At 44.4% G+C, this 27,702-nt stretch overlaps 1 protein-coding gene across 4 annotated transcripts; it reads left to right on the plus strand.

The window, feature by feature from the left end:
* Nucleotides 1–783: 783 nt before the first annotated feature.
* On the plus strand, nucleotides 784–27,381 carry CYTIP (cytohesin 1 interacting protein). 4 transcript variants are annotated; one of them, XM_072122468.1, is made up of 9 exons: nucleotides 784–831; nucleotides 3,788–4,016; nucleotides 6,266–6,321; nucleotides 15,736–15,790; nucleotides 17,654–17,750; nucleotides 18,028–18,121; nucleotides 20,048–20,114; nucleotides 21,196–21,262; nucleotides 22,472–27,381. In XM_072122468.1, exons 2-9 carry the CDS (start codon nucleotides 3,843–3,845, stop codon nucleotides 22,945–22,947), a joined length of 1,086 nt encoding a protein of 361 aa, XP_071978569.1. In that variant the 5' UTR covers nucleotides 784–831; nucleotides 3,788–3,842; the 3' UTR covers nucleotides 22,948–27,381. The 4 variants fall into 4 exon arrangements, with proteins under 4 accessions (XP_071978569.1, XP_071978568.1, XP_071978567.1 ...); XM_072122467.1 differs by having other exon boundaries at nucleotides 3,791–4,016; XM_072122466.1 differs by lacking the exon at nucleotides 784–831 and adding an exon at nucleotides 1,864–1,968 and having other exon boundaries at nucleotides 3,791–4,016.
* Nucleotides 27,382–27,702: the final 321 nt, after the last annotated feature.

A 27,702-nucleotide genomic window follows, 5' to 3' on the forward strand; every position in this document is an offset into this window, starting at 1 on the left:
TGTCGCCATGGGGTCTACTGAAATTTGGAGCCGACCCTGGGAGTAGGAAAAGATCTGAAACTTTCCACTGGATTCTTAAACCATTGAGCTTGATGCAGTGTAAAGGATTTGTTTTATTGCAGGAGCGGGTGATAATAGTAATTCACTGTCTGGATTGTGCCACAAAGCAGCTCCAGCAGAAGATTCCTCATTCAGAATCTGTACTTAGAATTATCTATTTCGCTCACCTTTTTGTAAAAGTAAGACTTTGCAAATGAGCCGCACACGGTGGGAATCGCTGGTATTGAGAAGATCCGAACCCACAATGTTAAGAACCACGTCCAACATTGCCGGATAACACCGACCACTTGTGTCAATTAGCGGAGGTTTCCGGTTTGGTCCACGGACCCAGCCCTTAACATAATTTTTATACTCGGACGATCCCGAACCACATTGGGTCTGTTTATCACTAGGCGTCACCAAAAATTGACTACCCCGCCCCAGAGCACCGAATACACCCCCCCCCCACAGACCATGTTCTTGATACTTCACAGGCGAGTGTCTTTGTCCAGTGTCTCCACAGTAGCCGCCTTTCAGGGGAGTGAAATTTAAAGTTTGTGATGTAGCTGACAGTGGGAGGCAAGAAAGTGGTTGGTAGGAGGGGTACTCAGGGCTATGAGGGGGGGGGGGTCATTTCTGGTAACACCCATCGTAGCACATGCAGCTGATTTGAATTTTTTTAAATTATAATTTTCAAATATTTTTTTTATTTTATAGCTTTTAAATAATTCTCATTTTTAAATTTTGAAAAAGGAGAGTATGACTGAGGAACATATCACTGGAGCTGCTTGGGTAAGTGCAATCCAGGCAGTACAATTTTTGGGGCTTTTTTTCTGTTCTTTCTCCTGTAGTGAGCAGTTTTTTGCCTCCTAGGGTTTGTCTACCTTGGAGAGATACAAAGTGTTTCCATCCGGCAGCAATACAAGTAACACAACACGGGTAATCAGGGGATATTCCCAGTTATCAACATTAACCCCTAGCAATAGCTACACATTCCAGAGTCCTAATTGGGGGAATCCCTTGTTGATCTTTTAGTAAGAGGGGGTGGATCTATTTTTTAATTTTCTTACTGAAATATTTGGCTAAACATTATGGGGCTCATTTACTAAGGGTCTGCATTTTCGTTGGGTTTCCTGACGATTTCCACCGCTTGCGATCGGATTGTGGCGCATCGGCTTGCACGCGACAGAAATCGGGGGGGGGGGGGGGGGCGGGACAACCCGCAGATTTGGTCAAACCGCGGAATTTAAAAACTGAATTGTGTCGCAAGATCAGCACTCACATGCATGGGGAAGAAGAAGGTGAACTCCGGCGGACCTCAGCACGGAAGCGACACAGGAAGAAAATTGGACGCACGATCTTAGTGAATTGCGGCAGACCCGTATCCTCATCGGACAACGCACCGCGGAATCGCGTCAGGACCGGGTAAGTAAATCTACCCCTATGTGGGTGACCTCTTTTACAATAGGGCGTGGAGCATCAGGGCCCGCAATACTCCAACAGGTCAATTCCCAAAGACCCTTGGAAGGAGTCGGCTCACAGACTGTAATAAAGTACTTCATCAGATTCTCCCCATATATAAATATTAACTAATAACACCCGGTCTGTGGAGGAGGAGATCATGGCCGCGTCTAGGGTCCCTGACCACCCATGGCTGATTCTGCTGTCTTTGGGTCATACTTCATATTTAATAAGTGAATATTTTGGAGAATTTCAGGCATTCTGTGACGAGGCAGACACACCCCGGGACTCCTCTGCTGAAACCTGATAAATGACTTGTCGTTAGACTAGAATGTAGTATCTGTATCTAACGCCCCTAACGGAGGAGAAAGCTGTCACTCTGCCTAGGAGGGTAAGAGGGCGGATGAGAAGGGCAGAGGGGAAGCGGTGGAGGAGTGAGAGTAGAAGAACAAGGAAGAGCTACGTAAGGTAAGAGAGGAAACACCAATAATAGCAGCCTGAGGATAGATCAATGTCACAATGTGGATCCACATCTGCAGGAGGTTAGCAGCTACTAATCAATGAAGGTTTAAGAGGTTCCAACGTCCTCATGTTCATGGAAGTCTCAGAACAAAGTGGATTCCTGACATGAATCCCAGGACTTGACCCATTTTCCTCCACTAGACTGGACTCACTTTAAAGATTACGTTGACCGTGTCCATGACAACCCATGGAAATATATTCGTGAGGGACTGATCATCAGATGAAGTGTTCTTGTACCTTCAGCCGAATGCTCGTGGTGCCAACAGTAATTCCACCCTCTGACACCAGGTTGGCTGAGCGTGCATGTGTAGTGAATAGGATGAGAGCAGAACCCAAACCTCCAGCAGCAACTTTTCTGCTTTCTGCATACATAATGTAACATGTCCAACATGTCAGGCCAGGACACCCTCATGCACACCAGGTAGTCAGCCGGTCTGCCAAAATGAGTGGGTGCAGCAGATGTTGGTACCAAATGTATGGCCACTAGAGCTGAGCGGACCCGAAGATTTATTGCAGGTTCATAGTTTGCGTTCAGCCGTGCAACCTGGATGTATTCCCAGATTAGCGGCTCAACAGCCAATCCAGTCCCTTGCTACTAGCTATGGCCATGATTGGCTGGAGCAGTGGTGGCGAACCTATGGCACTGGTGCCAGAGGTGGCACTCGGAGCCCTTTCTGTGGGCACTCAAGCCTTCACTCCAACACAGAGTCTGCCAGCTATGATCCAATTAAGGCTTTCTCCTGTGATCCATTACAGCCCAGGACGTGCCATTCTCAGAGCTATTTAGCTGCCAGGACTACAGGAGGAGCGAGAAGGTGCAGATAGAGATGGATTGTCATTGGAGCTCCTGCTCTGGGTCCCCTGATTCTTCCTCTACAGGGGACCCTGGAGGGAATATACAATCCAAATTTTTCCATCATCTTTCTATTGTATTGATGATCTCAGGACACCAATAAGATTAAATCTGTGATACAGCAGGGATCAATAAGTTGCTGCTTACATTGTCATGTTGGCACTTTGTGACATATAAGTGGGTTTTGGTTGTAGCTTGGGCACTCTGTCTCCAAGAGGTTCGCCATCACTGGGCTAGGGGTTGTCCATCCGGCTAATCATGGCCATGGCTAATAGCAAGGGTTGTTGATTTGCTGGACAATCACGGCCATAGCTCGTAGCTAAGGGTCTAAATTTGTCGGTTTGACTGTTCAGCCGGCAATTCTGCAATATGCCCAGGCTGATCCGCTGAACCCTAACGGAAACTATGGGTCTGCTCATCTCTAATGGCCGCCTTTGGTGGTGGTGTCTATATATATATATATTCCTTTATATAGGGGCACTGAACACTGAACGATAGTTTTCACTCCGGCCCTATCCATTATAACCAGATGATAATAACTTTTATCCCTCTCGGTCCGTAGAGGAGGAGGTCCGCATCTCTTCGTCCTACACTCTCCTGGGACAGATGTCACACATCTAATTAACCTTTGAGGATATTTTTGGAGAGTTGGAGGAAACCTCTTTTTTCTTCTCGTACACGACGGCCGGCCGGTGTTTGTAATGTGTTGCCAGGGGAGATCTTCTACAATCTTCCTCTACGCTTGTTTTTGGTCATTATCTCTCACTTGTCAGGTTCTGGTTGTGCAAGGGTTAATGTAGACAACATATTTCTCCTCTGCTAACACAAAAGATTTAGGCGCTTTACATAGGAAACCACAAGCACTGTTTCCGTTCTCATTTACAGCAGGCAATGCATTTTCTGGTTTTTAAGTAGATATGAAGTTTCGGTAAGGAGAATCGGCTGAGAGGTCGTCATCATCATCATCATGTCCACCATGAGGCCACGGACCAGGGACACGTGTGGATCTCAGCTGGAAAACCTGGTGCTTAACAATTGTGGAGCTTGTTCCAAAACATTGTGGAGTAATGGCTTGGATGGAGGCCGAGGAGGTCATGGCTTGGCGGGGGCTTTGGCCACGTTACCTCGGGGCCACAAGAAGGTAGGTCAATGCTACTTACAGACATTAGTGTACTGTATATGGAGAAGAACTGTACAGACCACACTATGCGAGAGAAAGGAAACATAGACTGTGAACATGTAGAGGAACTTCTCAAATACTTGGATGTTTAGACTATAAGTAAGGTTTTATTTAATGAAAAATTTAGAGCTCATCTAAAAACAACTTAAAAGTTACCAATAATATCAGTGACGGGAACCAATAAGAAAGTCCGGTTATGTATATAAAGAATTCTTGTAATAATAAGGTCTCCTCTTACTGTGGTCGTCATGGACTGGAGGTCTGCAGAGTATCCTGGCTCATCCTATAGAGCAGTGGTGGCGAACCTATGGCACGGGTGCCAGAGGTGGCACTCGGAGCCCTTTCTGTGGGCACTCAGACCATTGTCCAAGGGCAGAGTTCACCAAACACTGAATCTTCAATTTAAGAGATGCTGCTCTCTGCACTATTTTAAAGTGACACTTTATTGGCTGTTTCGAACTGCGGGGAAAGTAAAAAGGTGTTAACAGAACTGCATTATCTTTGGAGGTCATCTTGCTGGACCCACCATTTCTTTCTGTACAGAGAAGCTACAATGATAGTTTGAATTTGCCTTCCTTCTGTCAACTATATTGTTGGCCTCAGATGGCCAATACAATTGAAAGATGTGGAAGAACAGGAAGCAATAAGTTACTGTATAGACTTCTATGCTGGCACTTCACGGTAAATAAATGGATTTTGGATGTAGTTTGGGCACTCTGTCTGTAAAAGGTTCGCCATCACTGCTATAGAGTAATCGTGAACAGGATCAACCACCACTACATTCACATGGAAGAGTAGGGACCCCCGGTCTTGTCACCTCCAGTGATACGACAGGGGACGGGTTATAACTTCTGATTACCAGAACGCTCAACTTCCTACCAGAAGACTGAAAACATTTTATGAGGCCTCAAGTGCTAAAGACTCCGGTAACTTGAAGTCATTTCATATAAAGATGTCATGAAGGTGTCTGAAAATGTTCCTCTAAATCAGATAACTTCAAGGAGCATCAGTGTCCAGCCACATCCACCAGCCACATCCACCAGCCACATCCTTCCTCTGACACCAGATCATCTGAATACATCAACCTATAACCCACGTTTAGCTCCTTGCTCCAGTGCACCTGCAGCTCATGTAGCTACTTACAGGATTGACATAAGATCTGGTGGGGGTCCCATTCTCATGGTTGGTGGGGGCCCCATTCTTGTGATTGGTGGGGGTCCCATTCTTGAGATTGGTGGGGGTCCCATTCTTGTGATTAGTGGGTATCTTATTCTCATGATTGGTGGGGGTCCCATTCTTGTGATTAGTGGGTATCTTATTCTCATGATTGGTGGGGGTCCCATTCTTGTGATTAGTGGGGATCTCATTCTCATGATTTGTGGGGGTCCCATTCTTGTGATTAGTGGGGATCTTATTCTCATGATTTGTGGGGGTCCCATTCTTGTGATTGGTGGGGATCTTATTCTCATGATTTATGGGGGCCCCATTCTTGTGTTGGTGGGGATCTTATTCTCATGATTTATGGGGGCCCCATTCTTGTGTTGGTGGGGATCTTATTCTCATGATTTATGGGGGCCCCATTCTTGTGTTGGTGGGGATCTTATTCTCATGATTTGTGGGGGTCCCATTCTTGTGATTGGTGGGTATCTTATTCTCATGATTTGTGGGGGTCTCTTCTTGTAATCCCAGCAGTGGACCCCCCCCCAAAACATTGTTATTCTATATTCTGTCAAAAGGGGAAAACAGATGAACAACCCTTTTAAGGGGGATTTCCACAATCTTCAAATTTCCACAATTCACAGGGTAGGGCCAATGCCTCAGATCAATTGGACTTTGACAGTTGTGACCCATGAGAATGGGGACCCTCAAGTGCCTCTGTGTGAATTATATTTAAAGGGTATTTATGTATTGCAACAAATTTATACAAATATTATGATGTTCTATAAAAAATAAAGTGTGATAAAATCAGAAAAAGGAAAAGAACCAGATTATTCTCAAAGGCTTCTTCACTGTTTCAGCCCTGAAAATTTGATATTGGCTCCTCGGGGGGCGGGTCTTAAAAGAAATAGTGGATTATTCTGATTTTACCTGGAATTGGATACAATGTTTTGACTATAAAAGTGGCTGATGGTCTATTGTGTTCTTGTTTAGAGCCTAAGAAAAGTCCAGAATCCGAGTTTTGTAAATGACGCCTTTAACTTTCTTTACAGGTTATGAAGTCAAGATCAAATTCACTGGTTGACTCCGAGGAGACAGAACCAAACAGGTCGGTCCACCTGAGTGTATAATGAGGTATGAAGGGAGGCTATGATGTCACACAGAGGTTCTGATGGAGGTGCATCTGGTGCTAAGAGTCAGGTCTTTAGTTTTTGGTGATGGGACCCTTCATAAAGTCTTCTTATCAGTTTGTACAGCAGTTATCTTCCAGGTAGTTGCAGTATCAGAGCAGGTGGAATTTACCAAAATTTTTATCAACTTTAATATAAAATTACTGGACCATTGACTAAAACATAGTAAGTGTAAAACTTGTTCAAGTCATTGTGACATCTGAAGAAACTAGAAGAGGAATCATCTAAAATGTTTTAAATTCCTAACTCGACAATTTTCTCTTCCCTTGGTGACTGTGTATTGGTCAGACCAGGTAACTGCAGTGACAGAAGTCAGCCACTACCCGGACAACAGCGCTATCTGCTCCCTATTCTATTATCTGTGAACAGCTGGAGGTTATGGTGGTTGGATCCTTTGTCATCCATATTATAGCCTCTGCAAAAAAATGACAGCAGATCCTATATACCACAAATATAAATATATTCCAACAATGAATATAAAGATACCAACGAGCAGGCTGCACATATAAGAATTCACCAGCAAGGAATAAGCAGCACTGATAATAATATCCTGCACATATAGATATAAACCAAAATATATATATATAAGCTGATAAATACATATTAACAATAAATAACCACATCAATATATACCAGCATTACATGTACTACAAACATCACCATATACCAGCATTACATGTACTTCACACATCAATATATACCAGCATTACATGTCCTACACACATCAATATATACCAGCATTACATGTACTTCACACATCAATATATACCAGCATTACATGTACTACACACATTAATATATACCAGCATTACATGTACTACAAATATCACCATATACCAGCATTACATGTACTTCACACATCAATATATACCAACATTACATGTATTGCACACATCAATATATACAAGCATTTCAAGTACTACACACATCAATATATATCATCATTACATGAACTGCACACATCACTTTATACCAGCATTACATGTACTTCACACATCACTATATACCAGCATTACATGTATTACACACATCACCATATACCAGCATTACATGCATTACACACATCAATATATACCAGCATTACATGTGTTACACACATCACCATATACCAGCATTACATGTACCGCACACATCACTTTATACCAGCATTACATGTACTTCACACATCACTATATACCAGCATTACATGTGTTACACACATCACCATATACCAGCATTACATGTACCGCACACATCACTTTATACCAGCATTACATGTACTTCACACATCACTATATACCAGCATTACATGTATTACACACATCACCATATACCAGCATTACATATACTACACACATCAATATATACCAGCATTACATGTATTACACACATCACCATATACCAGCATTACATGTACCGCACACATCAATATATACCAGCATTACATGTACTACACACATCAATATATACCAACATTACATGTATTGCACACATCAATATATACCAGCATTACATGTCCTACACACATCAATATATACCAACATTACATGTATTGCACACATCAATATATACCAGCATTTCAAGTACTACACACATCAATATATATCATCATTACATGAACTGCACACATCACTTTATACCAGCATTACATGTACTTCACACATCACTATATACCAGCATTACATGTATTACACACATCACCATATACCAGCATTACATGCACTACACACATCAATATATACCAGCATTACATGTACTTCACACATCACTATATACCAGCATTACATGTATTACACACATCAACATATACCAGCATTACATGTATTACACACATCAACATATACCAGCATTACATGCACTACACACATCAATGTATACCAACATTACATGTACTTCACACATCACTATATACCAGCATTACATGTATTACACACATCACCATATACCAGCATTACATGTACCGCACACATCAATATATACCAGCATTACATGTACTACACACATCAATATATACCAGCATTACATGTATTACACACATCACCATATACCAGCATTACATGCACTACACACATCACCATATACCAGCATTACATGCAGTACACACATCAACATAAACCAGCATTACATATACTACACACATCAATATATATTAGCATTACATGTACTGCATACATCACTATATACCGGCATTACATGCAATACACACATCAATATATACCAGCATTACATGCACTACACACATCAATATATACCAGCATTACATGTTCTGCACATTTGGGCTGCACTCGGTCACAGACATCACTTACTGTTAGGCTGATGCTGTTTCGTTCTATATTTGTGTTGTTCTCGTCCATCCGTCTCTTCTTCCTGTAGTCTCTTCATTGTTTCCAATTCTTCTCCATCAGATAGAGAACGCCATGGAAACTGCAGAATTTGCCACCCGGGTGACTTTGGCCTCTGGAGAACATCCCCACACTTCGTCCCTAAAAAAAAATCAGTCAATATATAATGTACCCTAGATAAATCTCCACAATGTTCCCCCTGCAGCATAGTTTCCCTTTTAACACCAACAAATCCTAATTAAATTAGATAGGAGAGCACCCCCAATATATAGGTAGCCCTGCACATGCTCCCCAATATATAGGTAGCCCTGCACATGCTCCCCAATATATAGGTTGCCCTGCACATGCTCCCCAATAGATTGGTAGACCCGTCACATGCCCACAGTATATAGGTAGACCAGTCACATACCCACAGTATATAGGTAGACCAGTCACATACCCACAGTATATAAGTAGCCCTGACACATGCCTCCAGGATATAGGAAGCGGACACATGCCCACCCCCCAGCATATACGTAGTTCCAGGCTCTCAGCACATGCCCAGCAGTATATAGGTATCCCACACACATGCCACTTCAGTATGTTGGTAGCCCCCCACATATACTCCATTAGTATATAGATAGCTCCCACACAATATTATAATGGTAGCCCACACATGCTCCTTCAGTATATAGGTAACCCACACACATGCTATATCAGTATACAAGTAGCCACCACACATGCCCTGCAGTATACAGGTATCTCCTGGAAGTATAGAGGTATCCCCGCACATGTCCAGCAGTATATAACTAGCCCCCAGCAGTATATAGGTAGCCCCCACACATGCCCTGCAGTATACAGGTAGCTCCTGGAAGTATAGAGGTATCCCCGCACATGTCCAGCAGTATATAACTAGCCCCCAGCAGTATATAAGTAGCCACCACACATGCCCTGCAGTATACAGGTAGCTCCTGGAAGTATAGAGGTATCCCCGCACATGTCCAGCAGTATATAACTAGCCCCCAGCAGTATATAGGTAGCCCCCACACATGCCCTGCAGTATACAGGTAGCTCCTGGAAGTATAGAGGTATCCCCGCACATGTCCAGCAGTATATAACTAGCCCCCAGCAGTATATAAGTAGCCCCCACACATGCCCAGCAGTATACAGGTATCTCCTGGAAGTATAGAGGTATCCCCGCACATGTCCAGCAGTATATAACTAGCCCCCAGCAGTATATAAGTAGTCCCCACACATGTTCCAGCAGTATACAGGTATCTCCTGGAACTATAGAGGTATCCCCGCACATGTCCAGCAGTATATAACTAGCCCCCAGCAGTATATAGGTAGCCCCCACACATGCCCTGCAGTATACAGGTAGCTCCTGGAAGTATAGAGGTATCCCCGCACATGTCCAGCAGTATATAACTAGCCCCCAGCAGTATATAAGTAGCCCCCACACATGCCCTGCAGTATACAGGTAGCTCCTGGAAGTATAGAGGTATCCCCGCACATGTCCAGCAGTATATAACTAGCCCCCAGCAGTATATAGGTAGCCCCCACACATGCCCTGCAGTATACAGGTAGCTCCTGGAAGTATAGAGGTATCCCCGCACATGTCCAGCAGTATATAACTAGCCCCCAGCAGTATATAGGTAGCCCCCACACATGCCCTGCAGTATACAGGTAGCTCCTGGAAGTATAGAGGTATCCCCGCACATGTCCAGCAGTATATAACTAGCCCCCAGCAGTATATAAGTAGCCACCACACATGCCCTGCAGTATACAGGTAGCTCCTGGAAGTATAGAGGTATCCCCGCACATGTCCAGCAGTATATAACTAGCCCCCAGCAGTATATAGGTAGCCCCCACACATGCCCTGCAGTATACAGGTAGCTCCTGGAAGTATAGAGGTATCCCCGCACATGTCCAGCAGTATATAACTAGCCCCCAGCAGTATATAAGTAGCCCCCACACATGCCCAGCAGTATACAGGTATCTCCTGGAAGTATAGAGGTATCCCCGCACATGTCCAGCAGTATATAACTAGCCCCCAGCAGTATATAAGTAGTCCCCACACATGTTCCAGCAGTATACAGGTATCTCCTGGAACTATAGAGGTATCCCCGCACATGTCCAGCAGTATATAACTAGCCCCCAGCAGTATATAGGTAGCCACCACACATGCCCAGCAGTATACAGGTATCTCCTGGAAGTATAGAGGTATCCCCGCACATGTCCAGCAGTATATAACTAGCCCCCCAGCAGTATATAGGTAGCCCCCACACATGCCCTGCAGTATACAGGTAGCTCCTGGAAGTATAGAGCTATCCCCGCACATGTCCAGCAGTATATAACTAGCCCCCAGCAGTATATAAGTAGTCCCCACACATGTTCCAGCAGTATACAGGTAGCTCCTGGAAGTATAGAGGTATCCCCGCACATGTCCAGCAGTATATAACTAGCCCCCAGCAGTATATAAGTAGCCACCACACATGCCCAGCAGTATACAGGTATCTCCTGGAAGTATAGAGCTATCCCCGCACATGTCCAGCAGTATATAACTAGCCCCCAGCAGTATATAGGTAGCCCCCACACATGCCCTGCAGTATACAGGTAGCTCCTGGAAGTATAGAGGTATCCCCGCACATGTCCAGCAGTATATAACTAGCCCCCAGCAGTATATAGGTAGCCCCCGCACATGCCCTGCAGTATACAGGTAGCTCCTGGAAGTATAGAGGTATCCCCGCACATGTCCAGCAGTATATAACTAGCCCCCAGCAGTATATAAGTAGCCACCACACATGCCCAGCAGTATACAGGTATCTCCTGGAAGTATAGAGGTATCCCCGCACATGTCCAGCAGTATATAACTAGCCCCCAGCAGTATATAAGTAGTCCCCACACATGTTCCAGCAGTATACAGGTAGCTCCTGGAAGTATAGAGGTATCCCCGCACATGTCCAGCAGTATATAACTAGCCCCCAGCAGTATATAAGTAGTCCCCACACATGCCCTGCAGTATACAGGTAGCTCCTGGAAGTATAGAGGTATCCCCGCACATGTCCAGCAGTATATAACTAGCCCCCAGCAGTATATAGGTAGCCCCCACACATGCCCTGCAGTATACAGGTAGCTCCTGGAAGTATAGAGGTATCCCCGCACATGTCCAGCAGTATATAACTAGCCCCCAGCAGTATATAAGTAGCCACCACACATGCCCTGCAGTATACAGGTAGCTCCTGGAAGTATAGAGGTATCCCCGCACATGTCCAGCAGTATATAACTAGCCCCCAGCAGTATATAGGTAGCCCCCGCACATGCCCTGCAGTATACAGGTAGCTCCTGGAAGTATAGAGGTATCCCCGCACATGTCCAGCAGTATATAACTAGCCCCCAGCAGTATATAAGTAGTCCCCACACATGTTCCAGCAGTATACAGGTAGCTCCTGGAAGTATAGAGGTATCCCCGCACATGTCCAGCAGTATATAACTAGCCCCCAGCAGTATATAAGTAGCCACCACACATGCCCAGCAGTATACAGGTATCTCCTGGAAGTATAGAGGTATCCCCGCACATGTCCAGCAGTATATAACTAGCCCCCAGCAGTATATAGGTAGCCCCCACACATGCCCTGCAGTATACAGGTAGCTCCTGGAAGTATAGAGGTATCCCCGCACATGTCCAGCAGTATATAACTAGCCCCCAGCAGTATATAAGTAGCCCCCACACATGCCCTGCAGTATACAGGTAGCTCCTGGAAGTATAGAGGTATCCCCGCACATGTCCAGCAGTATATAACTAGCCACCAGCAGTATATAAGTAGTCCCCACACATGCCCTGCAGTATACAGGTAGCTCCTGGAAGTATAGAGGTATCCCCGCACATGTCCAGCAGTATATAACTAGCCCCCAGCAGTATATAAGTAGCCACCACACATGCCCAGCAGTATACAGGTATCTCCTGGAAGTATAGAGGTATCCCCGCACATGTCCAGCAGTATATAACTAGCCCCCAGCAGTATATAAGTAGTCCCCACACATGTTCCAGCAGTATACAGGTAGCTCCTGGAAGTATAGAGGTATCCCCGCACATGTCCAGCAGTATATAACTAGCCCCCAGCAGTATATAAGTAGTCCCCACACATGTTCCAGCAGTATACAGGTAGCTCCTGGAAGTATAGAGGTATCCCCGCACATGTCCAGCAGTATATAACTAGCCCCCAGCAGTATATAAGTAGTCCCCACACATGCCCTGCAGTATACAGGTAGCTCCTGGAAGTATAGAGGTATCCCCGCACATGTCCAGCAGTATATAACTAGCCCCCAGCAGTATATAAGTAGCCACCACACATGCCCTGCAGTATACAGGTAGCTCCTGGAAGTATAGAGGTATCCCCGCACATGTCCAGCAGTATATAACTAGCCCCCAGCAGTATATAGGTAGCCCCCGCACATGCCCTGCAGTATACAGGTAGCTCCTGGAAGTATAGAGGTATCCCCGCACATGTCCAGCAGTATATAACTAGCCCCCAGCAGTATATAGGTAGCCCCCGCACATGCCCTGCAGTATACAGGTAGCTCCTGGAAGTATAGAGGTATCCCCGCACATGTCCAGCAGTATATAACTAGCCCCCAGCAGTATATAAGTAGTCCCCACACATGTTCCAGCAGTATACAGGTAGCTCCTGGAAGTATAGAGGTATCCCCGCACATGTCCAGCAGTATATAACTAGCCCCCAGCAGTATATAAGTAGCCACCACACATGCCCAGCAGTATACAGGTATCTCCTGGAAGTATAGAGGTATCCCCGCACATGTCCAGCAGTATATAACTAGCCCCCAGCAGTATATAGGTAGCCCCCACACATGCCCTGCAGTATACAGGTAGCTCCTGGAAGTATAGAGGTATCCCCGCACATGTCCAGCAGTATATAACTAGCCCCCAGCAGTATATAAGTAGCCACCACACATGCCCAGCAGTATACAGGTATCTCCTGGAAGTATAGAGGTATCCCCGCACATGTCCAGCAGTATATAACTAGCCCCCAGCAGTATATAAGTAGTCCCCACACATGTTCCAGCAGTATACAGGTATCTCCTGGAACTATAGAGGTATCCCCGCACATGTCCAGCAGTATATAACTAGCCCCCAGCAGTATATTAATAGTCCCCACACATGCCCTGCAGTATACATGTATCTCCTGGAAGTATAGAGGTATCCCCGCACATGTCCAGCAGTATATAACTAGCCCCCCAGCAGTATATAGGTAGCCCCCACACATGCCCTGCAGTATACAGGTAGCTCCTGGAAGTATAGAGCTATCCCCGCACATGTCCAGCAGTATATAACTAGCCCCCAGCAGTATATAAGTAGTCCCCACACATGTTCCAGCAGTATACAGGTAGCTCCTGGAAGTATAGAGCTATCCCCGCACATGTCCAGCAGTATATAACTAGCCCCCAGCAGTATATAAGTAGTCCCCACACATGCCCTGCAGTATACAGGTAGCTCCTGGAAGTATAGAGGTATCCCCGCACATGTCCAGCAGTATATAACTAGCCCCCAGCAGTATATAAGTAGCCACCACACATGCCCAGCAGTATACAGGTATCTCCTGGAAGTATAGAGGTATCCCCGCACATGTCCAGCAGTATATAACTAGCCCCCAGCAGTATATAAGTAGTCCCCACACATGTTCCAGCAGTATACAGGTAGCTCCTGGAAGTATAGAGGTATCCCCGCACATGTCCAGCAGTATATAACTAGCCCCCAGCAGTATATAAGTAGCCACCACACATGCCCAGCAGTATACAGGTATCTCCTGGAAGTATAGAGCTATCCCCGCACATGTCCAGCAGTATATAACTAGCCCCCAGCAGTATATAAGTAGCCACCACACATGCCCTGCAGTATACAGGTAGCTCCTGGAAGTATAGAGGTATCCCCGCACATGTCCAGCAGTATATAACTAGCCCCCAGCAGTATATAGGTAGCCCCCACACATGCCCTGCAGTATACAGGTAGCTCCTGGAAGTATAGAGGTATCCCCGCACATGTCCAGCAGTATATAACTAGCCCCCAGCAGTATATAGGTAGTCCCCACACATGCCCTGCAGTATACAGGTAGCTCCTGGAAGTATAGAGGTATCCCCGCACATGTCCAGCAGTATATAACTAGCCCCCCAGCAGTATATAGGTAGCCCCCACACATGCCCTGCAGTATACAGGTAGCTCCTGGAAGTATAGAGGTATCCCCGCACATGTCCAGCAGTATATAACTAGCCCCCAGCAGTATATAAGTAGTCCCCACACATGCCCTGCAGTATACAGGTAGCTCCTGGAAGTATAGAGGTATCCCCGCACATGTCCAGCAGTATATAACTAGCCCCCCAGCAGTATATAGGTAGCCCCCACACATGCCCTGCAGTATACAGGTAGCTCCTGGAAGTATAGAGGTATCCCCGCACATGTCCAGCAGTATATAACTAGCCCCCAGCAGTATATAAGTAGTCCCCACACATGTCTCAGCAGTGTACATGCAGCACAGCCAAAACAATAAAAAAATGATTACTCACCTGCCTGCGCTCCCTGCAGCCATCTCCGGGCTCCCAAGATTTTCTGCTCCAGGCACTGACATCATTGCTTAGGCGACAGTGCCTGGATCTCAGAGATGAGTCCTCTCTATGACCCATAGGCAACGGCATTGGCGCCTGGGCCGGACAATTGGCGCAGGAAGTGGTAGTATCGCTGCCTGCGTCCAGTGATCGGTGATGTGGGCGCAGAATCACTATTTTTTATCTAAAAGAAGGGGATCATTCCGTTACTAGGGCTCTATGGGAATCTGTCACCAGCTGTATTTTTGATAAATTCTCTGACAGTTTCTCCATCAACGCCAACTCTTTGCCTTCTCTTCTTGAAGCTCCTGATGAGAGACCACCCAGGCAGCGGAGACCCTGAGGCTGCGGTCACATGTTCCGCTAATGTTGTGTTTCCTAAACCTTAAGCCTTGGATGTATCTTGTATTTCAGGAGGATTGTGCTTATTACAAAACAGGATAACGAACCCTTTGGATTTGAAATTCAGGTAAATTGAAAAATCTTCTAATCAAATATTGGATTGTACATTGGGGCAGATAATTCTATACGTTTTATGGTTATAGATGGAAGGAGAGACCGGACATAACAGAAAAGTTTACCCCCCCCCCCCCCTTGGTGAGAGGGAAATATATTGTGTATCTTGTTTTGCAACATTTTTCAGTTTCCTACTCTAAATTTGCAACTATTTTTCCACTTTTCACTGTGAAGTCTCCTGCGGACATTAACACCTCATGTGCCGCATTTATGAAGCTCTTTAAGCCGCTGTGATAAATCGAAAAAGTTCTTAAGACTAAAAACATTGGCACAAGAAGCCGGGTCACCGATAAATCACTGATGACCCATTCAGTTTCATTCAAACCTCAAAGAGAAGTTCTGTTCAGGTACCTGGACCTCGAGTTAGTGCTTTAAATCCAGCCATCGGCCGCTTGACGTCATCGGGTGGTGACAATCCTAGGGAAAATGGCGGCTTTGCCAATGGATTTTAAAGGGTTAACACCCCTGTACTGGCGCAGGTGAACCCAAATACCAAACTGTCTGAAGTTTGGGTTCAGGTCCTCAATTTGCGATCTCATCCCTATTCGGGTCGTGAGGTTTCGGAGCGCTCATCCCCAGTCTATGTACCTGTAGGAGATGTGGAGGCTCCATATCCGGTGCTCCAGGGGCTAAAAAAGACAATGGGGAAGATTTATCAGAAGTGTCTTGGGGCAAAACTGTTCTGGTCGCTCAAGACAACCAATCAGAGCTCAGCTTTGATTGTATAAACTGCTGTAGGAAAATGGAAGCTGAGCTCTGATTGGTTGCCATGAGCCACTAGGACAGATCTGCTCTCAGACACTTGTGATAAATCTCTAAAAATGAAATGTATTTACAATCGACCACAGTGTCGCCTCGGGCAATATATATTGTCTATAGTATTTTCTATACCACACTGCCCCCTAGTTTCATTATTTTGCAGCAGTTCCCTAGTAAAAACATAACCAGTGGCTTCCTGCGCTCTCCTATGGCCACCGGTAATGTCACATTTTCGCTGGTTACATTGTATCCGAAAATTTCAATAAATCTTTTCAGATTTCTGACTATAAAATGATTCAGAGTAAGATTTTTCTACCTTCTCGTGACTTCTTGACACCCCCTTGAGGAAGCGACGGCGAAACGTACGTCGGGGTGCTGTGGTGGTGGTCTGGGGACTTAAGACTTGGTGGTAGGCATTTTTTGGGGCAGATTTACTTACCCGGCCCATTCGCGATCCAGCGGCGTGTTCTCTTCGCTGGATTCGGGTCCGGCCGGGATTTATTAAGGCAGTTCCTCCGACGTCCACCAGGTGGCACTGCTGCGCTGAAGTTCCCCTGAATGCACTCAAGTTCACCGGCCTATTCCTGGTGCAGGTAAGTGCAAGCCCCGCAACCCTTTTTTTTTTAAATGCGGCGGTTTTTCCGAATCTGTCGGGTTTTCGTTCGGCCACGCCCCCCGATTTCCGTCGCATGCATGCCAGCGCCGATGCGCCACAATCCGATCACGTGCGCCAAAATCTCAGGGCAATTCAGGGAAAATTGGCGCAAAACAGAAATATTTGGGTAACACGTCGGGAAAACGCGAATCGGACCCTTAGTAAATGACCCCCAATGTCTGTGTATTATTTCAATCCCCTATTGTATTTACTTTCATGCCCCACTGTGGGATATACCTGCACTTTGATTTGACCACCACCTATTTTGTGTTGTTTCTGTGGTTTTTAATGATTTAATTTTTGATATTGTGTAAATAAAGTATTGAATAAAGTGACTATTATGCAGCGTTAGGTTTGGAAGTGTTATGCTTTGGTATTTATTATTTCTGGTGACTGTTGTAGACATACAAGCTGCAGCATCTGCGTGGGACGGACCTGAGGACATACGTGTACAAGGTGCATGAGCACAGCCCCTCCAGTCACGCTGGACTCATTGCCGGTCAGTGGCCACACTTTTCCGTTCCAGAATTGGCAAGTTATGTGAAATACAAATATTTACTAAATCAGACGAGTCAGGAGAGGCCACTAATTCCATCTCATGTGATGAGAAGAGTCATATTTGTCTGACCTTGGGGAGATTATAGGTAAATGAGTAAAAGTGGTAGTTTGGAAAGGGCATTTAGGGGACGTTGAGGGGAGTAGTAGTGTAGCAGGGTAAATCCTGGTGACAGGTTCCCTTCAATCCTCCCTATAACATCTGATTTCTCACATTTTAGGTGAAATGCTCATAAATATTAATGGGGTGAACATGGAAGGATTCAGTCACCAGCAGATGGTGGAGCTCATCCGATCTTCAGGAAACTTTCTCAGGTTGGTGGAAATGAAGTGACAGCCATTGTCAAAAATCCTTGCGAAAAAGAGGAAAAATGATAATACAAAATGAAAATTATAGACTGAGCTTATAGTAATGAGCCTATAGTAATGAGCCTATAGTAATGAGCCTATAGTAATGAGACTACAGACTGAGCCTATAGTAATGAGACTACAGACTGAGCCTATAGTAATGAGCCTATAGTAATGAGACTACAGACTGAGCCTATAGTAATGAGCCTATAGTAATGAGCCTATAGTAATGAGACTGCAGACTGAGCCTATAGTAATGAGCCTATAGTAATGAGCCTATAGTAATGAGCCTATAGTAATGAGACTACAGACTGAGCCTATAGTAATGAGCCTATAGTAATGAGCCTATAGTAATGAGCCTATAGTAATGAGACTACAGACTGAGCCTATAGTAATGAGACTGCAGACTGAGCCTATAGTAATGAGACTACAGACTGAGCCTATAGTAATGAGCCTATAGTAATGAGACTACAGACTGAGCCTATAGTAATGAGACTGCAGACTGAGCTTATAGTAATGAGACTACAGACTGAGCCTATAGCAATGAGCCTATAGTAATGAGACTACAGACTGAGCCTATAGTAATGAGCCTATAGTAATGAGACTACAGACTGAGCCTATTTGTATCTGTCTCTTGTATGGTCTCTTTTATTACTGTCTCTTGTGTGGTCTCTCTCATTACTGTCTCGTATGCATTCTCTTTCATTACTGTCTCGTGTATGGTTTCTTTCATGACTGTCTCTTGTGTGGTCTCTTTCATTACTGTCTCTTGTATGGTCTCTTTCATTACTGTCTCTTGTATGGTCTCTTTTATTACTGTCTCTTGTATGGTCCCTTTTATTATTGTCTCTTGTATGGTCTCTTTCATTACTGTCTCGTGTGTATTCTCTTTCATTACTGTCTCTTGTATGGTCCCTTTTATTATTGTCTCTTGTATGGTCTCTTTCATTACTGTCTCGTATGCATTCTCTTTCATTACTGTCTCTTGTATGGTCCCTTTTATTATTGTCTCTTATATGGTCTCTTTCATTACTGTCTCTTGTATGGTCTCTCTCATTACTGTCTCTTGTATGGTCTCTCTCATTACTGTCTCTTGTATGGTCTCTTTTATTACTGTCTCTTGTATGGTCTCTCTCATTACTGTCTCTTGTATGGTCTCTCTCATTACTGTCTCGTATGCATTCTCTTTCATTACTGTCTCGTGTATGGTTTCTTTCATGACTGTCTCTTGTGTGGTCTCTCTCATTACTGTCTCTTGTATGGTCTCTTTTATTACTGTCTCTTGTATGGTCTCTCTCATTACTGTCTCGTATGCATTCTCTTTCATTACTGTCTCTGTATGGTCTCTTTTATTACTGTTTCTTGTATGGTCCCTTTTATTATTGTCTCTTGTATGGTCTCTTTCATTACTGTCTCGTGTATGGTTTCTTTCATGACTGTCTCTGGTGTGGTCTCTTTCATTACTGTCTCTTGTATGGTCTCTCTCATTACTGTCTCGTATGCATTCTCTTTCATTACTGTCTCTTGTATGGCCTCTTTTATTACTGTCTCTTGTATGGTCTCTTTTATTACTGTCTCTTGTATGGTCTCTCTCATTACTGTCTCTTGTATGGTCTCTCTCATTACTGTCTCTTGTATGGTCTCTCTCATTACTGTCTCTTGTATGGTCTCTTTTATTACTGTCTCTTGTATGGTCTCTCTCATTACTGTCTCGTATGCATTCTCTTTCATTACTGTCTCTGTATGGTCTCTTTTATTACTGTCTCTTGTATGGTCTATTTTATTACTGTCTCTTGTATGGTCTCTTTCATAGATGCTGATGTGCTGTTGTTACATTGATGACTCCAATGGTTCACGTCTATCCTGTCTCTCATATGCAATTTTTCTTTGCAGAATGGAAACAGAATATAGTGCGAAAACTAGACAAGCAGAACTCAGCGCTAAGCTGCTCATATTAAAGGTGAGTTACAGTATGTATCCACAGAGAATTCCAACCTATGGCATCAAGTCCAGACAGGGGCGGAGTAAGACCCCATGGTCTGTGTGACTATTATATCCCCTACAAGTCTGGAATCACTTCTTACATTTGGTACTCGAATCAGCTTCTGGGTAATGGAGAATGTGCCCCTTCTGTTTGCTTCAGGTCCTTTGGAGGACCTTCAAAGGTCCTGAAATGGCTCTTGTGAACATGTGTATTGAGAGCAGGAACAGATGAACAAGGAATTTATGGGTGAAGGTCCTTCTCAGTATTAAGTCCAGGTTTATTGTAAAGTCTACACTTTAGCCCTCCCCCAAATTAAGCTATAGCCCCTATCACAGGCTTATATAATACCAGGACATCTAGTACGCAGTCCCCAGACTCAACATGACCTGAATATACCCAGACTCCGCACCAATCAGCGTAGTCCAGCACCCTGACCAATCAGGGGAAGCTGATGGAAGCAGATGATGGGCTTCCCAGGCTATTACAATGGTCACATCCTTCTGCTTCTGGAAACTTCCTCCTACAAAAGCTTCTTGTACCCCAGGGCAGCCTGATCCCACTGACCGGATACTGAGAGCATATCCTTAGGCTTATCCCTTTAATTCACTCACCACCGAGCAGAGAGGGATCTATCCAGCCTCGTACTCGTCAGTCTGCGCTATTTGAAATGTTTCTCCTCATTGGAGACTAAAGACTTAGAGCCGTCCCCTAGTCGGGTGCAGATTATTCGTCTTTGTAGCTTCGCCTGACAGTAAAGGAAACCGTCAGCTGGTATCTCTGCGCTGCGGGTGGTGGATACTTACCTGCACGTACGATGACACCCGCCTCCCGGGACCAGACTGTGGTGACGGCCGCTACTCTGTCTGACTGTTCTCATGCAAAGAACAAAAAGTTTCCAGGCTTTCTGAAGAATTTTCCGCTCTCTGAGCAGATATTTGGTTTCCTGTGCTGCAGCTTCATCTTTTTAGTTCTCAGCGCAGGATTTTATATTTCAGAAACTTCTTGCATCTAAGACAAAATCTAGAAGAAAAATATCATTTTTTTTTATAATTTATAGGAAGATTTTCGATCAAAATGGAAAGAATTACAAAGTACGTTAAGAAAAGAACATCAGCTACTTCAAGGTAAATCTCGTCAGAGGAGATGAGCGCCTGGCATTCCTGTTAGGGTTCAGCTTTTGGATTCGACCACCCGACCCGGACATATCACCAGATTGGCGGCCGAACATCCAATCCGGCAAATGAAAGCCACTAGCAACAAGCCAAAGCTATGATTGCCCAGTGGAAGTCCCCCTGGCCAGTCATAGCCGGGGCTAGTTACTAGGGCCTTCTGTTCGGCCACCAATCCACCGATAAGGGCCAAATACAAAGGTCGACCAAGTCAACTCATCTCTACGAACGAATCAACCAAGATCCTATTTTTAGAATCTTTTTTATAATTACCACAAACTTCGGTCACACCTGGTTTTGCTCCAGTCGTCCTTGTAAATTGGTCTAAAACATAGATATTTCACTTAAGCGACTCACCGCCCCAGGAGCCTCTGCGGCTAATTTACATATGACTAATATAAAGTATTTAACCAGTTCGGTTCCAAGATTATTAAATTACAGATCAGGGCAGAGGCAGGAGGAATTTACCATCAGATCCTCATGGTAGGTTCCTTTAAATATGCAAATAAAGAAAACACACATAATATATACCCATATTTGCCACAAGGAGGTGCTGTTATATACATATATTATATACATATGCAGCATAAACAGGAGATTATGTAGAGATCAATAAGGAAAACTGGGTTAAATTCTGTAGCTGCATCCCTGGGTTGCAGACAACAGGTTGATCAGGCCTACGATGTCCACTCCAGCAGGATTACCAGGCAAAAAAAATTGAAAAGGCCCCAACTCGGGGTCATTACACATAAAAGATTTGCACATCTCTAGACTACTTTGTCTCTTTCATTTCATGAATTTTTAAAAGACTTTTTGCGGCCGCGATTCCGTCGGGTTTTCTCGAATATTTCCGTTTTGTGCTGAATTGCCCCGGGTTTTGGCGCACGCGATCGGATTGTGGCGCATCCACCCCATGTGACAGAAAGAGTTTCGCAAGATCAGCACTTACATACAGCGGGAAGAGGAAGGTGATCTCCGGCGGACCTCGGCGCAGCAGTGACACCTGCTGGATATCGGGCACATGACCTTAGTGAATTCCCGGCAGACCCGAATCCTCGTCGGACAACGCGTCGCGGGATCGCGACTGGACTGGGTAAGTAAATGTGCCCCATATAATCTAAATTAGTAATATCTTGCATTGTATTCTTTTTATTAACTTTGCAGGTTCTGTAAATGAGGGAAAAATTCTGGAAGAACTGGACTCCATTCATTCCAAGATGTTTGGGAATCCAACACCCGGGTCCTTCCTGAATAAGCACAGATTGTCAAGCTCGAGCAGTGGAAGAAGCCGTCTGAGCTCCATCATCCTGAACAGTGAGGATGGACTTGGATCAATGTCTGAGCTCGATGAAGACTCTGGACCAGACGCTTGCTTCAGTCGTCAGTCTAGTACAGAAGAAGACTTCATGTATAAGATCCATGGACTTTCCTCCATGAGGTCTTCTCTATCTCGTCACCGAAGTATTAGTGCGACCAGCAGTGAAAGCGAACCAATGTCACCCAACTGGGACTCCGTAAGTCTATCAAATGTTTTTGGGACATTACCACGTAAAGGGAGAAGAAGAAGTGTCCGGAGGAACTTTTTGAAATTTATTCCAGGTTTGCACAGATCAGTGGAAGAAGAAGAATCTCAATTGTAAATGTAATTTCGCAGATACATCAACAGCATTAAAGATGTCAGATGTCCCAACCCAAGTCTTCAGATCTGGCAGTCAATATGATATTTAGGCTCTCTACTGTCCGGTGGGTAGCCCGGGGATGAAGCAGGGAGCCTTGAACCACCCACCTGACAATAAAAGCCTAATTAGCATATCAGGAGCAGGAGCTTAATGCACTGATTGCTAAGAAATGGTAGGGGAGCAAAAATAATTACAACTGCTTCCAAACCAGTGGAAAGAGACGTAATAAAGTATGAAAGGAAGTGCACTTAGTGGAAGGGGTGAAAGGTGCACTTTAAAGGACACCTGTCATCAGGTCTCTGTAACTACTTCTGTCACCAGTACCTGATGGAGCAGCTCACAGGGATCCATCCCAGGCTTTATCTAGTCAATTCATACATTAATAATTCAAATCATCTTTCTTCATTATGTAAATATGGCTGGGCACATGGAGACAGGAAGTGATGTCACCCCGGTTACCCTTCCCCTCTCCTCCCCCTGCTCATGTCGGTGTGTAATGTATAGTAAAGCATTGCTAGTGCCTGTGCTTTATCTGCTGACATGCTCTGTCCTCCTAATACACATGTGATAGATACAGACATCAGCTACACAAGTACCTGACATGTTCTGCTATACACATGTGATAGACACAGACATCAGCTACACAAGTATCTGACATGTTCTCTCCTCCTAATACACATGTGATAGATACAGACATCAGCTACACAAGTACCTGACATGTTCTGCTATACACATGTAAGAGACACGGACTTCAGCTACACAAGTATCTGACATGTTCTCTCCTCCTAATACACATGTGAGAGAAACAGACATCAGCTACACAAGTACCTGACATGCTCTCTCCTCCTAATACACATGTGAGAGACACAGACATCAGCTACACAAGTACCTGACATGTTCTCTCCTCCTATACACATGTGAGACACAGACATCAGCTACACAAGTACCTGACAGGTTCTCTCCTCCTATACACATGTGATAGACACAGACATCAGCTACACAAGTACCTGACATGTTCTCTACTCCTATACACATGTGAGAGAAACAGACATCAGCTACACAAGTACCTGACATGTTCTGCTATACACATGTGAGAGACACAGGCATCAGCTACACAAATACCTGACATGTTCTGCTATACACATGTGAGAGACACAGACATCAGCTACACAAGTACCTGACATGTTCTGCTATACACATGTGGGACACAGACATCAGCTACACATGTACCTGACATGTTCTCTCCTCCTACACACATGTGAGAGAAACAGACATCAGTTACACAAGTACCTGACATGTTCTCTTCTCCTATACACATGTGAGACACAGACATCAGCTACACAAGTACTTGACATGTTCTTCTATACACATGTGAGAGACACAGGCATCAGCTACACAAATACCTGACATGTTCTGCTATACACATGTGAGAGACACAGGCATCAGCTACACAAATACCTGACATGTTCTGCTATACACATGTGAGAGACACAGACATCAGCTACACAAGTACCTGACATGTTCTGATATACACATGTGAGACACAGACATCAACTACACATGTACCTGACATGTTCTCTTCTCCTATACACATGTGAGAGAAACAGACATCAGCTACACAAGTACCTGACATGTTCTCTCCTCCTATACACATGTGAGACACAGACATCAGCTACACAAGTACTTGACATGTTTGCTCCTCCTATACACATGTGAGACACATATATCAGCTACACAAGTGCCTGACATGTTCTCTCCTCCTATACACATGTGAGACACATATATCAGCTACACAAGTACCTGACATGTTCTCTCCTCCTATACACATGTGAGACTCATATATCAGCTACACAAGTACCTGATGTGTTCTCTCCTCCTATACACATGTGTGAGACACATATATCAGCTACACAAGTACCTGACATGTTCTATGCACATGTGAGAGACACAGACATCAGCTACACAAGCACCTGACATGTTCTCTCCTCCTATACACATGTGAGACACAGACATCAGCTACACAAATACCTGACATGTTCTGCTATACACATGTGAGAGACACAGACATCAGCTACACAAGTACCTGACATGTTCTGCTATACACATGTGGGACACAGACATCAGCTACACATGTACCTGACATGTTCTCTCCTCCTACACACATGTGAGAGAAACAGACATCAGTTACACAAGTACCTGACATGTTCTCTTCTCCTATACACATGTGAGACACAGGCATCAGCTACACAAGTACTTGACATGTTCTTCTATACACATGTGAGAGACACAGGCATCAGCTACACAAATACCTGACATGTTCTGCTATACACATGTGAGAGACACAGACATCAGCTACACAAGTACCTGACATGTTCTGATATACACATGTGAGACACAGACATCAACTACACATGTACCTGACATGTTCTCTTCTCCTATACACATGTGAGAGAAACAGACATCAGCTACACAAGTACCTGACATGTTCTCTCCTCCTATACACATGTGAGACACAGACATCAGCTACACAAGTACTTGACATGTTTGCTCCTCCTATACACATGTGAGACACATATATCAGCTACACAAGTGCCTGACATGTTCTCTCCTCCTATACACATGTGAGACACATATATCAGCTACACAAGTACCTGACATGTTCTCTCCTCCTATACACATGTGAGACTCATATATCAGCTACACAAGTACCTGATGTGTTCTCTCCTCCTATACACATGTGTGAGACACATATATCAGCTACACAAGTACCTGACATGTTCTATGCACATGTGAGAGACACAGACATCAGCTACACAAGCACCTGACATGTTCTCTCCTCCTATACACATGTGAGACACAGACATCAGCTACACAAGTACCTGACATGTACTCTCCTATACACATGTAAGACACATATATCAGCTACACAAGTACCTGACATGTTCTCTCCTCCTATACACATGTGATATATGCAGACATCAGCTACACAAGTACCTGATGTGTTCTCCCCTCCTATACACATGTGAGACACATATATCAGCTACACAAGTACCTGACATGTTCTCTCCTCCTATACACATGTGAGACACATATATCAGCTACACAAGTACCTGACATGTTCTCTCCTCCTATACACATGTGAGACACAGACATCAGCTACACAAGTACTTGACATGTTCTCTCATCCTATACACATGTGAAACACAGACATCAGCTACACAAGTACCTGACATGTTCTCTCCTCCTATACACATGTGATATATGCAGACATCAGCTACACAAGTACCTGATGTGTTCTCCCCTCCTATACACATGTGAGACACATATATCAGCTACACAAGTACCTGACATGTTCTCTCCTCCTATACACATGTGAGAGACACAGACATCAGCTACATAAGTACCTGACATGTTCTCTCCTCCTATACACATGTGAGACACAGACATCAGCTACACAAGTGCCTGACATGTTCTCTCCTCCTATACACATGTGAGACACAGACATCAGCTACAGAAGTATCTGACATGTTCTCTCCTCCTATACACATGTGATAGACACAGACATCAGCTACACAAGTACCTGACTTGTTCTGCTATACATGGCTTCTTCCTGGAACAGTTGAATCTCTCATACACACACAAAGGCTGCAGGGGGCGCCAGCACCAGGAGTGTCACATCATTATACTGGTCAGTCAAGCTCTGGGGGTGTCGCTGTGCCTCCCACTCATGAATATGCTGGACAGCTGAATATGATAATCATTTATTGGACCTTTCTCAGGTCATTTGCATACATATTTAGTACATGATTGTAAGGGAACCTGTCACTATGACATTGGCTTACCGCAAAGGAAACCTTGTGCCTGCGCAGAAGGACCTTAATCCCAAAATCCTCATACAACTGTTCCATCCCTTAACAAACATTTACACAAATTTACACATTTCAGGACCTTTGAATATTCTTCGAAGGTCCTAAAACATCAGATTGAAAAAAGTTACAGATTGTCAGAAGGGAAACATCTTCCATTCCCCGAGAAGCTGATTCCAGGAGGTGATTCCAGACTTGTAGGGGCATTCATTTAGCTTGTATATGACTTGTATATTCATATTGCCCCGGGCCCAGGGCAGTCTTATTCTGCCCCTCGGAGACAGCTCCGTGCACTGTGTAGTGGCCATGTTGGGTTACTGCAGCTAGTTGTGTCTGTGCTCCCTACACTGAGGCTCCAGATATCAGACGTAGGGCAGATACACATATTTGTTTTATACTGACACAGATGTGAATGGGAGAATTCTCTATTGTAGCAGGTGTGTATAGGATTGTGTATAAATATGATACGCTGTAAATTTTGCTTCAGTTTTAATATATTATTCTTTAGAATTCTTCATAACCACCAATAAAGCCGGATACACAGTATAGAAATTATCATGAAAAAATTGTGCAATCGCTTTTGGTGTTTTTTGTGTGTTTTTTCATCTTCTGGGTTATTATAAATATTTGGTCAATATTTTACAAACAAACTTTGTTTGTTTGGATTCTTTCTCCACTTACTTTGGCTCTTATTATCCTCCCTCCTTCCCTCCTGATCCGTTCTTCATTCTCTGCTGAATTCCTAGTGATCCAGGGAGAAGCGGACTGATTATAAAGACGTTCTATGGAGAGGGGAGGGGAGCAGCAGTTATGTCTCCTCTTATTCATTTAGTTATAGTTGAGGGTCTGG

Source organism: Engystomops pustulosus, chromosome 8 (genome assembly GCF_040894005.1).
Source record: "Engystomops pustulosus chromosome 8, aEngPut4.maternal, whole genome shotgun sequence".
NCBI lineage: Eukaryota > Metazoa > Chordata > Amphibia > Anura > Leptodactylidae > Engystomops > Engystomops pustulosus.